The sequence below is a fragment of the Tupaia chinensis genome, unplaced genomic scaffold (genome assembly GCF_000334495.1).
Source record: "Tupaia chinensis unplaced genomic scaffold, TupChi_1.0 Scaffold138407_1, whole genome shotgun sequence".
NCBI classification, from domain to species: Eukaryota; Metazoa; Chordata; class Mammalia; order Scandentia; family Tupaiidae; genus Tupaia; species Tupaia belangeri.
The window spans coordinates 956,732-971,492 of record NW_006198305.1 but is presented as its reverse complement, the minus strand read 5'-3'; the positions used below and the strand labels follow the sequence as shown (position 1 = coordinate 971,492).

The 14,761-nt window shown below is 39.2% G+C and overlaps 1 protein-coding gene across 1 annotated transcript in view; it reads left to right on the top strand.

Annotated features, from left to right (window-relative positions):
- CDH17 (cadherin 17) overlaps positions 1-14,761 on the top strand; it is an 85,734-nt gene that overhangs the window by 8,156 nt on the left and 62,817 nt on the right. Inside the window, exon 2 of the mRNA XM_006161285.2 lies at positions 11,828-11,897. Within this exon, the coding sequence (XP_006161347.1) occupies positions 11,835-11,897 (63 nt within the window). The 5' untranslated portion in view covers positions 11,828-11,834. The remainder of the gene's footprint in view (positions 1-11,827; positions 11,898-14,761) is intronic.

The window sequence follows — 14,761 nt, the reverse complement described above, 5'->3', positions numbered from 1 at the left end:
TGGTCTCTCTTTTCCTCTCTTCTATAGGGCGAGTGCACTCATCAGAGACAGAGAGAGACTGAGAGACAGAAAGCAAGAAATCACCCCCCAGGGGAGATGGCCATGCTGCAATCCCAACTTCTCCATTCTCCTCTTGGGATCTTGGACATGCACGCACACTCACCTGGCCTGAGTTTGAACAAGAACTGTGGCAGGCCATGTGGGAGTCCAGTGACATAACTATTATGCCATCTACTGGTCCCTTCTTCCCTCCCTTCTTTCTTTCCTTCCTTTTAACAAAAAGGATAAGAAATTACTGATTACACTTAAGATTTGCCTCTCACTTAGCTTTTGCAAGGGTTGTGTGTTTGAGTTATTTGCAGTTTTGGAGCTCTGGGACCTAGAAATTTCCTGCTACTATTCAGATAAGTGGATAAGTGACAAGAGTGTCTAAAAATGACTTAAAGCCTCTTGGTGGCATTGGAGCCCATCAGAAGAATCAATCAAGCTTCAAGTGGGCCCTTGGGCTACCAAGGGCACAGCACACGTATCTGAGTAGGACCCATTTTGGGGCCCCCTGTCCTGTGATAGGCACTGCACTGTATACTGCTAAGAGCAAGCAGCTTTCACCTTACTCAGCCCCAGCCCTATGGCTGGGGCTATGGTAACAGAGTACTTCAAAAAAGGTGGTTTCAGCAACAGACATTTGTGGTCCCACAGTTCTGGAGGTTAGCAGTCTAAATCAAGGTCAGCAGAGTGGGCGCCTTCTGAGAGCTGTGAAGAAAAGATCTCATCCAGGCCTCTTTCCTTGGCTTATGGATGGCTGTCTTTTTTTTTTTTTTTTTTTTTTTTTTTTTTTTTTTTTGAGAGGTTTTTGCTATAGGGCGCATGCACTCGCCAGACAGACAGAGAGACAGAAAGCGAGAAATCACCCCCCAGGGGGGATGGCCATGCCACAATCCCTTCTCCTCCATTCTACTCTTGGGTTCTTGGCCACGCACGCACATGCGCCCAGCATGAGTTTTAAGCCACTGGGTCTGGGACACGAACCGTGGTCAACTACATGGGAGTCCAGCGACATAGCCATTATGTTAACTGCTGGTCCCTGGATGGCTGTCTTCATATTCACATAGTGTTCTTCCTATGTGTATGAGTCTGTCTCCAAATTGTCCCTTCATTTAAGAACACCAATCACATTGGATTAGGGCCTACCCTAATTACCTTGTCTTTAAAAATGATTTATCTATTAATTACTTTAGAGAGACAGAGAGGGAGAGAGACAGGCACTTTCATGGGTCTTTACACTGCCATCCACCCACAGTCTCAGGCAGCCTGGGTCATAGGCATGTATGCACATCAGCATGCATAGGGAGATCCCAGGAAGTGAACTTAGGACCCTTTCCAAATGGATCCTGTTGCATATTGTTGCTTCACTGCCTGACTCATAATTTTTCTTTAATGTTTATATATTTATTTTTATGAGAGACAAACAAGGACAGTCACCACTGAAGGTCTCATGCTATGATCCTCCCATCCTGGTTTCCCAGCCAGCCAGAATTATAGGTGCACAGCCATGAGAGGCATGTTCAGGCCAACCCAGAATCTAAACCTGGGCCTCCTATGGGATCCCAGTATCACGCAATGGCACCCACCTCACTATTCGTGCCATTGCAGCTGGGCCCTAATTATCTCATTCTAATTTTATTACCTCTGTCAATGCTTCAAATAAGGCCACATTCTGAAGCATTTGTGTATTAGGATTCCAACATATGAATCTTTTTTGGGAGGAGGAGGACACATAATTTAACCCATAACACTTGGCTTGATTAAAATATGGGAGATTCCTAAGGTGAAGCTCAGAGGAGAAATGAAGTTAGTATTCCAGAAATATATATATTCTCTGTAGGGATAAAACGTATTAGGCTGATGCAGCCTTTCCCTCAGGCCTGGCAATGAGGTGGTGGTTGGGGTAGGGTCATGTCAGCATCTGAAGAAGAGCAGCCGTGCAGTTAAAAAAAATAGAAATTTTGGGGACCAGCAGATGGCGTGCGTAATGGCGACATCGCTGGACTCCCACGTAGTTGACTGCAGTTCGAGTCCCAGACCCAGTGGCTTAAACTTACACCAGGCGAGTGTGTGTGTGTGCCCAAGATCCCAAGAGGAGAATGGGGGAGAAGGGATTGTGGTGTGGCCATTCCCCCCTGGGGGGTGATTTCTCGCTTTCCATCTCTCTCTGTCTTTCTGGTGAGTGCACACTCCCTGTAGCAAAAACCTCTCAAAAAAAAAAAAAAAAGTTTTGGAAAGATACGTAGTGGATTAAGTGATACTTTATGTCTTATTGTCAGGGTATTTATGATATTTATAGTTTCAGTGGAAGAAGAATGTATGATAAAGAACATAGACATGGAAATTAGCCCAGCAGTGTGATCTTAGAAAAGTCTCTTCACTTATTCTTTTTTTTTTAACTGAGAAATCATCTCCCAGTGGGGATAGCCAATCCACAGTCCCTTCTCCTCCAGTTTCCTCTAGGGATTTGGGAGTTCACATGCCCAGCTATAATTTTTAGGTGCTGGATCTGGGACTTGAACCATGTAGTCAATCATATGGGATCCAGAGCCTTAACCTCTACTCTACCTGCTGGCTCTCTTTACTCTTTGATTTTCACATTTTGATTGAAAATATTTTATCAATATTTAAGTGGTAGATTATAATAGCACCTGCCTCATAGGATTCTTTTACGAACTCAATACAGGAGCTCACATGAAGGTCTCAGTATTGTACATGGCAAATTATTTTTAGTAATGTTAGCTTCCTCTGTGTTGTGATCCTGGTTAGACACATATTCAGGATTTGGAGGGATTTCTCTATTTTCTGGGCTGTGGTGAATTAAATGGAGCTTCTAGGCCTAGAAAGCAGGCCAAGGGCCCTGATTCTGCATTGGTAAACTGGGGCCCAGGCCACAGTTCAAGCTAGTGGTAGTGGTGATGGTTGCCAGGTGAGGTGCATCCATACTTTGGGGATTGAATTTTCCTTTTAAGAACATTATTTTTTAAACACCTTTGACCTATGTTGCTAAGGGTGTGCTTGGTCTCTTAGATAGTTGCCTTAGAAACTCTCTGAATTTAGTCCTTGTACCTGAGGGAAACCCCAACAAGCAGCAAAAATTCTAAGCAGACAGTTGTATCATCTACCTCAGGTAGTTCAGATAAAATGTCACTGAAATATTTGGAAACCTTCTCCAATCTTTTTAGAGTAGTGTTTGTAAGGAAACCTATCACATGCATGTGGTTGGCGATGTTAGGAATTTTAGTTATAAATGATGGTTTCCTGTTAGCGTCATCATAGCCCAGGGTATGGTATTCAACAGTGAAATCATGTCCATGCACAGAGAAAATATAAGCAAGTCTTGTTTGAGAGACCAAAATCCTCTTCTGACGTAGATAGCCCTGGCATTAGTGTAGTTTGTATTAAACGACTCATGTGAAGGCTTTGCCTTGACACTACTGTGAAGATGTGGGGCTATTTCTGAAATATTCTCATTAGTAGGCCACCAAAAGCTGGGAATTGTGGAATGTGATGACTTGTTAGACAAAATGTAAAGTTCCAACCAAGCAAACTTGAGTGGAAGAATAGATTTTTTATTTGCTACTGTTCCAAATATTAAGTTGTTGAATCCCGTAACTCTCTAAGATAGATACTATTATTGCCCTGTGTTACAGCTGGAGAAATGGGGCCAAGAGTTAGTGGAGGAGCCAGGACCCAAGCTAGTCAGACTACTTCCAGTGTCCCTGGTCCTCGCACCACCTGCTGTGGCACATCTGTCCTCAGACAAATCATGGCAGCCTACACATGGGAATGGAACACGATGACTTTATTTTTCACCCACTGGAAACCTTTTATGTGGGGTAAAGCTAAATGCAAATAACAAAGTAGAGGACATGTGCATGTCTATTTTCACTTTTTAAATTTCATTAAAATATCCCAGACCATGGCCTGTCAGAGCAACTGACTAAAATAAAGCATTCCTTTCATTTTCATTCCCATTTTTATCATTCTACTTGTATTTCTTTGGAGGATTGAAAGTGTTAAAAAATATATATGTAAAAATCAGTTCAAGGAAAGATGATAAATTTCCATGAGTTCTCAAACTATTTATCAAGCAGGAATCTGTTAGTGTACTCAAGAGAAAAACGGTCCTTTTCATTAATAAGAAAAATGTATTCCTTTGCATCAAAATAAAGTTTTAACTCTCATATTAATTTCCTTTAACATCTTATTGTTTATTCTGAAAGTGCTTAGCGATGAGAACAAATTAATAGAATATCCATGGTAAACACTCACACATGTTTTAGAATTTAACAAGCATCTGTTAAGGGCTTAATAGAAAGAAGGCCTATTATGAAGATCTCCAAGAGGTTAAAAATAACAGTTAAAAAAATAAAGCCTTTGCCATGAAGTTTTTTACTTTCTAGTAGAGGCAGTAATACCAACAGGTAAATGAATGATGAAAAATAAAATGCAGACAGGAGAGGATTTGAGAGAAAGAGGTTCCTGCTTGGAAGTCAAGGACAATTTTATGAAAGAAGTAGGATTTAGGTTCCAGTTCTGTAAAGATAGGTTCTGTTAGTCCTTATTTTGGTATCCCATTTCTTAGTGCAGTATTTAGAACATGATATGAGGGATCTTCAAAAAGTACATAAAAATTTATATAAAAAAGTTATGCAAGGATTTCGAAACTTTTTTTGATGCTTTTTAGTTTTTAATTAGTTTTAAAATGATTATTGATAGAACATGCATGTGAGAATAAGAGGAAGGGAGAGAGAGAGAGAGAGACCCTTCACAGGGTCTGGTCACACCATGATCCCCTTCATCCAGTCCACCAGGCTGTCAGATCTTGGACACCTACATGTGCTCCTGGCATATTTCAGGCATTCTGGGCCAGAGATTCAAACCATGGTCATCATATGGGATCTGGCATTTCTTGAGTGGCTCATTACCATTGCCTGACATCATAAACAATTCTGCATGGCAGAGAGGGTTAGAGAAGCCATATGAAAGAATTTGTACCATAAAATAACCTGGACCTACCCAGCACAGCATTGTACTCAGCAGAGACTGCCAAAGAGCAGCCACAACCAGAGGATTACCTAGAGGAAGACTTTGAGGGAAGAAAAAGAGACAGAGCTTTGCTAGCAGTTAGTAAATCCCAGAATACTTGTAGGCAGAGCTGAGTTGGGAAGGTTCATGTGTGAGCTGTGTGCTGGGGGGTTTGCTTTTCAACAGTTTGAGTAGCTGACATGTAAATATTTTCTCAAAAATATTTAAAACCATACCGTATTATTGTAGGGTCACAAATAAAATTATAACAAATATTTTGAAAGTTATCTTTAAATTTCAGGTTTTTTTGGAATTTTAAAAGTTGTTTATCTATTAACTGTCAAGAGCTATAAAATATGAGCAAAAAATTTTGATACGTAAAGTAAATGTTTGTGGGAAAATATGACCTCTACTTCTTGTAACTCACGCACTATAGAAGATGGAATTGAGACTATATCTATTAAGTGTATGTACATAAAAAGCAGTAATTTAAGAAGAGGAAAAAAGTTAAAATGTTCTTTAAAGCTATGCTACTCTAAGCAGTATCACCTAAAATTCAGTTATCAGTCACTTAACGAGAATCCACCAGATGCTTGATTTGAGCAGAAAGCAAAAAGCAAATCCTATGACTGACCTTAAAATTTGCTTGGGAACCAGCAGTTAGCGTAATGGCTATGTCGCTGGACTCCCACGTAGTCAACCGTGGTTCGCATCCCGAAACCAGTGGCTTAAAACTCACGCCGGGCGCGTGTGCTTGTGTGCCCAAGATCCCGAGAGGAGAATGGAGGAGAAGGGATTGCGGTGTGACCATCCCCCCTGGGGGTTGATTTCTTACTTTCTGTTTCTCTGTCTGTCTCTGTCTGTCTGGCGAGCGCACGTGCCCTATAGCGAAAACCTCTCCAAAAAAAAAAAAAAAAAATTTGCTTCAGCTTGTACTATTTTTTTATTTTTTGGAATTCATTTTGCCTGCAAAATTGAAAATGATTGCTTCCAAAGAAAAATACGAGTGTTGGGAGTCATTGAGTATGATATTACTAAACAGCCTTATTTCTTTCATCTGAAATCTGAAATATTTCATTCGAGAATACAAATGATGTTATTTAAACCTTTTGATAGAGTTATCGGTTTTAGACAAGATAAATAACTTCTAAGAGTGAGAAATGTAATTTGCAAATTGCATAATGATAATACATTTGATAAAAAATAAAATCCTGTTTACCCAAAACAAAACAAACACCTAGCCCCAGTGCTTTTTAAATAAATGGGTAAGTTGCACCTATTGGGTCATCGGGAAAGCCATGATATATTTTTCCACGGAAAAACATAGAAAAATATGTCATAACTTTTCCAATGACCAATGGATGGTAAGATATGAGAAGTGGAAGCAGAGATGAAGGAGAATAATCTGAAAACAACTGCATGAAATAAATATCCATCCTCCATTTCCTTGGGGCCAGGCCTTGTGCCAGGTGGGGAGAGCACCAGGTGCCAAAGCATGGATTCAGGAAAACTCAGGGTGCAAAGTCCATCCCATGGACAGCAGTACTGGGTGTGGGAGAGGAGTGGGAGATAAGGCTGCAAGATCTGGGAGCAGCATTGGAAGGATCCGACATGCTGAGGAGTTTGAGGAGAAAGAGCCCAAAAGGTACCTTATTATCTGTAGTTTCACTTCTATTCAGCAAATATTGGTTCATAGCTCATTTGGTGCATTTTGCTAATATAAAAAGAACTAGTTAGACTTAAAAATACCAACTTAGTCATTCATATTTAGTATCAGTAAACTAGAAGCTGGGATTGATATTTATATTTACATGTTTTCAAACCAAATAAAATGTCTAAAGCAGTAGAAAACTCTCTTGTCGGCATTTAACTTGAATAAGTTCATCCTAAAATGATGTTTGGACATGTCAACCAAATTAATTTTACTACCAAAGCTAATTTTTAAATATCCAAGGAACTAATGAATCTAAGAGTCCAGAAGTGTTTTAATCCTAAATTTCCCTTCAGCTAGCTGTGGAAGGGCGTGGCTCTGCAGCCTGGGACGACGTGCGAGGCCTTCGTTTTATTGCCGTCTGATCTAAAGGCCAGGTGTGCTGGTGTGCACCTGTAATCCCAGGGACTCAGGAGGTGGGGGTGTGGCGGTGTGTGCCTATAGTCTCCACCGGAAGGTGGGGGCAGGAGGGTCCTGACAGCCAGAACCTGCTTTTAAAGAAAACAAAAATAGCCGTGGAACTGCAGAGCAAGTTTTTTAATATATATAGAATACATACAAATAAACTACACACACAAACGCACGCACACACACAATTTTATACACATCTCTATTTCTACCTCTCTCTTTGCCTTCATCTATATCTGCTTTGCTATCCCACTCTATAGGCTGTGTGCAAAGTGTCAAAGAGGCTTTGGACTTTGGAATCTACAGATCTAGCTGTGTGAGTCTTCAGGTAAATTGCTTACCTTTGAATCTCAATTTCTGTATCTATAAAATAAGGATAATAGTCTTTAATTCATATGTCGGTGAGAAAATCATAAGAGTACACATGTATTATCGAGCCACTGCTATTTTCCATATGAGGAAAGTGACACACACACAGAGATTTAGTAGTACACCCATGGCTACACAGCTAGGAAAAGGCAGAGCTGGGTTTCAGGGTGTTGACTGAGAACTCGCCTTCTGCATTATTCCACAAATCAACATGGTGCATAATGCTCAATGCTTGCTCATTTCTCTCTTGATCTCCCAGGGTACTTTGACAAGAACATTCTCAGATAAACAAAACCTGAAAGAATTTACCAGCACCAGACCAGATCTCCAAGAAGTTCTCAAGGCAGTGCTATGTCAGGAAAATTAAATGCAGACACACAGAAATAAGAGTTCAAAAACTAAGAAAATGGCTAACTTAATTGTAGGGACAAGTCTGGAGTTGAATATTATATCCCAGAATTCAATCAGGAAGATCGAACCACAATAGAAGATAAAGTACATGAAACTGAACTGGTGAAATAGCATTCTGTGACTTTTGACTAAAATATTGCTGCTTTTTTTTCCTAGGCTTTGTTATCCGATTTTAAGAGTTTTTGTCCTGTCTTGAGCTGTCAGTAGGTTCATGTAGCTACTATTTAAACAGAATACTAACCTGTTTCCAGGCTTTAAGTTTTAAGCAAATTTCCTTACCAATTCAAAACTGCTTTTCTTGAAATTACCAGCTGAACTTGCTATTGAAAGTAGTTAGATTATTTAAGAAATTGTGTGATTAAAATGTGAGGGGAAAAGGAATAGAAGACAACTGTAGACACCAGAGATAATGTGAGAAGAGGGTGGGAAAGGACAGAGGATCAGACATAGGGGTATATATACATATATACATGAAACTAGAAATGGAAAATTATTGAAGATAACATGCATAATTACACCATTATGCAGTATATGCATCCCAGATGGCAAAGAGTCTCCTAAGGGCATTGATAATCTGTTCCATGAAATTCTACAAGAAAACTTTCCAAACCTAGAGAGGCACTCAAAGATTCAGCCCCAAGAAATACAAAAGACCCCAAATAGAATCAATCCAAGAAGATCTTCTCCAAGACACATTATAGCCCGACTGAACAAAACCACAGACAAAGACAAGATACTATAAGATTGGCCAGAGGGAAACAGCAAGTTACCTACAAAGGATAGCCCATCAGGATAACAGCAGACCTCTCATCGGAAACAATGCGAGCGAGGAAAGAATGGGAAAATATATTTAAAGTGTTAAGAGAAAAGTAATTTTAACCAAGATTACTGTACCCAGCAAGAATATCCTTCATGTGGGAAGGAAAGACAAGAACATTCTCAGATAAACAAAACCTGAAAGAATTTACCAGCACCAGACCAGATCTCCAAGAAGTTCTCAAAGGAGTGTTCTATGTCAGGAAAATTAAATGTACTCACACAGAAAAAAGAGTTCAAAAACTAAGAACATGGCCGACTTAATCGTACGGACAAGTCCGGAGTTGAATATTATATCCCAGAATTCAATCGGGAAAATCGAACCACAACAGAAGATACATTAAATACATGAGACTGAACTGGTGAAATAGCATTCTGTGACTTTTGGCTAAAATATGCCTGCTTTTCTTCTAGGCTTTGTTGTCCTGTTTTTAGAGTTTTTGACCTGTCTTGAGCTCTCCATAGGTTCATGTACCTACTATTTAAACAGAATACTAACCTGTTTCCAGGCTTTAAGTTTTAAGCAAATTTCCTTACCAATTCAAAACTGCTTTTCTTGAAATTACCAGCTGAACTTGCTATTGAAAGTAGTTAGATTATTTAAGAAATTGTGTGATTAAAATGTGAGGGGAAAAGGAATAGAAGACAACTGTAGACACCAGAGATAATGTGAGAAGAGGGTGGGAAAGGACAGAGGATCAGACATAGGGGTATATATACATATATACATGAAACTAGAAATGGAAAATTATTGAAGATAACATGCATAATTACACCATTATGCAGTATATTCTGGATGGGAAACCACATTTTGTATGCTGTGATGATGTTTAGGGGATGCATGTAAATTAATTAATTAAAAAAAAGTTTCAGGAGAAAAAAGCCCATGAAAACCGTTTTTCTTGAAATTAAAAAAAATGCATATTTGATGACTGCAGTAAGCTATATAGTCCCAGCTAGGTGCTACTGTATAGTATGTTCATTCTACTCACTGAGGTTAGGCCTAAAGTCAGACTTGGGTTCATGTATATGTATATATCAGCTGCACTTGCTACTGGAAATATTTAGATCAATTAAGTTCATTAGCAAATCAATAAAATGGGGGTAAAAGACATAGAAGCAACCATGGATACAAGGATGGCAAAAAAAAAAAAATATACAGGAAACAAGAAATGGAAAATTATTTGTTGATGATAGCACGTATTTTGATGTGCTTTATTGAGCCAATATACAGTGTATTCTGGATGGGAAATCTCATTTTGTATGTTGTAATGATGTATAGTGAATGAATGTAAAATTTAAATTTAAAAAGTTCACATAGAAGCTCTTCCAAGTCATTTAAAATTTTCAACATATATTAAAAAAAAAAATCACCAGAGGGCATGTGAGTTCACCAGAGAGAGACAGGGAGAGTGGGAAAAGTAGAAAACACTCCCCAGAGTGGTATAGTCATACCACCATCCCTGCTCCTCCATTTCTCCATCCTGTCAGAATTGGGAGCACATAGGCTCACATCCCCAGCCTGTTTTTCAAGCTGCTCTGGCCAGGATGTGAACTGTTCACTTGGCCATGTGGAATTTTAACTACTAGGCCATGGAGCCAGTTTCTGCATCTGTATTTTTAGAGTTGTTAGAATTTTAATAAATATTTCTCTCTCTCTTTTTTTTGAGAGGTTTCTGCTATAACGCGCGTGCACTCGCCAGAGAGACAGAGAGTGAGAAAGCAAGAAATCACCCCCCAGAGGAGATGGCCACGCTGCAATCCCTTCTCCGGATCTTGGGCATGCACGCATATGTGCCCGGGTGTGAGTTTAAGCCACTGGGTCCGGGACTAGAACTGCGGTTGGCTACACGGGAGTTCAGTGACATAGCCATTACGTTAACTGCTGGTCCCAATAAATATTTCTTTATGCTGATTGTATTATTGATATACAGTCATGTGCTGCATAAACACGTTTCAGTCACTGATGGACCATATACGTGATGGTGGTCCCATAAGGAGCATATAGAGTGTCCTAGGACGCCTAGGTATAAAGTAGCTTATGCTGTGTACGTCTCTGTAAGTACATTCTATGATATTTGCACAACGATGAAATTGTGTTGAAATTGCATAATGACACATGTCACAGAACATATCCCCTTCATAAGGCAATGCATGACTGTGTGCGTACTGTTTAGAAAAAACTTAATAAAGAAAAAACTTGAACAAACCAAGATCATCCATAATCCCTAGAGATAATAAAGTGATTGGATTTTAGCAAAATCAATACATTTTTTATTTTCTCGTTTTGTGTTTTGACAGTCCAATATTATAATTGACAGCAACCTTGATCTACAGACCATGTGGAAAATTTATCTTACATCTTAAGATCAGTTAGTCATGGCATGTCTCAGGGTGAAAGTTGTAATTTCTGTGAAATGCGAAGCCTCAAGGATGAAAGGAAAAAGTAATATAGAGTAGAAGAGAGTGAGGACATAGTTTGAATTCTTATGTGGTCTCTTTTGGAATAATAAGTATATATTTTTCTTTAGATGTATTACATAGAAGACTAAAGAGGTAGCTGGGAATAAAGGATTGCAAAGGCAGCTTTGAATGAAGGATTGTGAACATTCTTGGGCTCATTTCATTTGAAATATCATATATTTGTAGTTTTAAAGGGGAACAACTAAGATTTTTGTTATCTACTTATCCTGGCATCTGCCGAAACATATTTTCCTCTGCCTTGTAGTAAGAGTAAAAATGGTACTTATTAAGATTCTGAAATGAAGACTATTATAATAGAATGAAACGGTTAAAGAAATGGAATTACCTTGAGGTTGTTTTGAGATGTTGAGATGTTGACTTGTACGTGCTGTGGATAAGGTATCATGAAGCTCCTAGAAGACCATGTTGTTCCATAAGGGGAGGGGCTGATCTTTAGGAATAATATTTTGCCAGGTTAATAACTAGATATTGTCCAATGATTCTTATTGATTGGGAAGACATGATTTTAACAGGTTGATAACTAATCATGTTTATCTCTGGTTTATTCACAAGTGTTTGAATGAAGAATACCATGATGACGCAAGCCCATCTTCACTGCCTGTGTCTTCTTACACTTTATTTGGTAAGAGACGGGGACATTCTTTCTTTATTTTTTTTAAAAAGAATTATTTATTTATTTCTTATTTCTTATTTAAAAAAAAATTGACTGGAGTGGGGGCCGTCAGATAGCAAACCACCAGATCCAGGTGGCCATGTGGGAGTCCAGCATTTTAATCACATGCTGGTCCCAAGGAGGACATTCTTATTTATTTACTATAACAATTTGTTGCTATCCTTCTACCTCACATCAGGGGAAGAATAGCTATCATTACTTTAAAAAAATTTTTTTTTTAGGTTTGCCATAGGGCTTTGGAGAGAAAGAGAGAGAAAGAGAGAGAAAGAGAGAGAGAGAGAGAGAGAGAGATACCACCCCCCCCAGGGGGATGGCCATGCCACAATCCCGTCTCCTTCATTTTCCTCTCAGGATTTTGGACACACATGTACATACAACTGACATATTTTTCAAGCCACTGAACCAAGTTTAGCCATGTAGGAGGCCAGTGCCTTAACCATCATGTCACCTGCTTGTCCCTTATTACCACTTAAAAAAAGTCCTATCAAAATTAAGTTGTTGTATAAAATGGACACATAGTTTTTCTTGATGTGATTTTTTTTCAGTAAACTGCATACAAATCATATCTGTCTTTCAACCAGAGGAGGTATTGTGTCCTGAGTTCTTGTAAGATAATGCTATTTAATGGACAAAGTCTAAGACAGATCTATTTATCTCCTGAAGTCTAGATTTTCATGTATAGCTTAGGGAATCCAGAAAGAAATGATACTGATAAATGGCCAAAGATACTTCAGAAAGTTTTTGAAAAATGGAATTAAATTATGAGTTTATTTTGGTGTATAAAAAATTGTGTAAAATCCATAATACACATTTTCCTTAAACTTTTTGAAGACCCACCCCTCCATATTAGTCTATGTCCCTTTATCTTGATTTTTTCTCTTTGATCATGAAAAATGATTACCAAAACATTAAGAAAAATCATTTTCTCTATTTTTGACACTGCTCTGCTTTGTGTTTTCTTTTTTTTTTTATAAATGGTTCAAAATTTTCTGGTTAAATTTGTCTTAAACCATTTGTTGATTTACCTCTATTGAGTGACAAACTTCTAGAGGGTGGAGCTGGATGGAAACAGGACGCTCTTAGCCCTCATCTTGGGCCACTTAGTGGGATACCATCCTTGTCTTACCCATGAGGCTCTAGAAGTTGCCAAACAAGTTGCTGTACAGCATTATAAAGCAAGATTATAGGGAAGCATTTGCTTTTTCTTTTGAAAAGAAGCTTCCAGATTCTTATACCTCAAATCTTGTTTCCTTTCCCCTGGGAGCTCTTCCTCCCCAAACTGATCAGATTTAGTTTCAGAGAGCACCATAGGAGTTCTTCTATACAATTCAATATATTTACAGAGAGAAATCAAGTTAAATTTGCAAAACTACCAGAGCATTTTTTTCTAGGGAAGACTTTTGCTAAAACTTTTATAAGAATGTGCATCCTCACAGTCTGGGGGCTCAAGGCTTGGGATTGTGTAGGGACTGGTAAGACATTCCCACTTGACCTTTCTCATTTTCCTGTCTTCTCTAACATCCGTTGTAGGACTAGCTATTGGTATAATGGCTATGTTGCTGGACTCCCATGTAGCTGACCATGGTTTGAGTCCTAGACCCGGTGGCTTAAATTCATGCCGGGAACGTGTGCATGTTTGCCCAAGATCCTGAGAGGAGAATGGAGGAGAAAGGGATTGTTGCCTGGCCATCCCCCCTGGGGGGGATGATTTCTCGCTTTCTGTCTCTCTGTCTCTCTCTTTCTGGAGAGGGCATGCACCCTATAGCAAACACCTCTCAAAAAAAAAAAAATCCTTTGCTATCCACATTATTGTAGGTTGGAGATGAAGTTAGTCCTGAGTTCAAACTTGATGTTGCCACTTACCAGTGTTAGGAACTTGGGTGAGTTATCTAAGGTTTGAACCTCAGCCTTTTGTCTTGTGAAATGGGTCTAATAGTGTTTGCCTAGGGGATGTTGTGGCAATTAAGTGAAATGTAAAGATCTTGGATCAGTGACTGGTGCAGTCTAAGCACTCAATAAATGTTGGCTATTATTACTATGACTGCAGAGCATTTTAAATATTCAGCGTCTAAATCTGTATGGACACTGACCTCCATGAAGAAGGAACTATGTTTCAGTCATCTTTGCAGCTTCAGCACATACATTGTCAGAAATAGGGTAGAAATGAAATATATGAGTATGGAATTATTAGTATATTAGGAAACATAATGAGATTTAAGAGAGAAAGAGAAGGTTCTATTACAACAGCTTGATATTGCTGAGCGCATTTGCTTCTTATCTGAGAAGGGGACGTGAATTTTTTCTTCTTGAGTAAGAGGTGAAAATAAGGCTTCCATCTCTAGTCTCAGTCCAAAGGGAGTTCTCTAGAGTAAGAAAGACTTATCAAACCACTGCTGGTAGCAAGCATCTTATCCAGGAAATGGCCAGAGGCTCTGAGTGAAGGCAGAGCAGTTGATCCCTGTGCGGTAGGACTTCAGGGATGGAAGCACCTTCCTTTTCTGCCTCAACCCACATCTTACTCTCACATCCTCTCCTGTAAAAACTGGAAGAGTAGTTGGAGCTACTTGCCTTCCACATAAGGCTTAATTCAGCAGACATAGTAATATATATGATTTCTAGTCATTTATGCCATACTACGAGTGACTCTCCTGTCCTCTTCTAAGTGTTTCCATAAGGGAGTTGGACACATGGCATGGATATATTGCAAGGGCACTAAAGAGAACCAAGTGAGCAGTCCAGGGCTTGGGAAGGGTGCTGAACAGGGAGGCAGGGGGAACCAACAAGTCATCTGTCTTAGAGTTTTCTCTGGGACT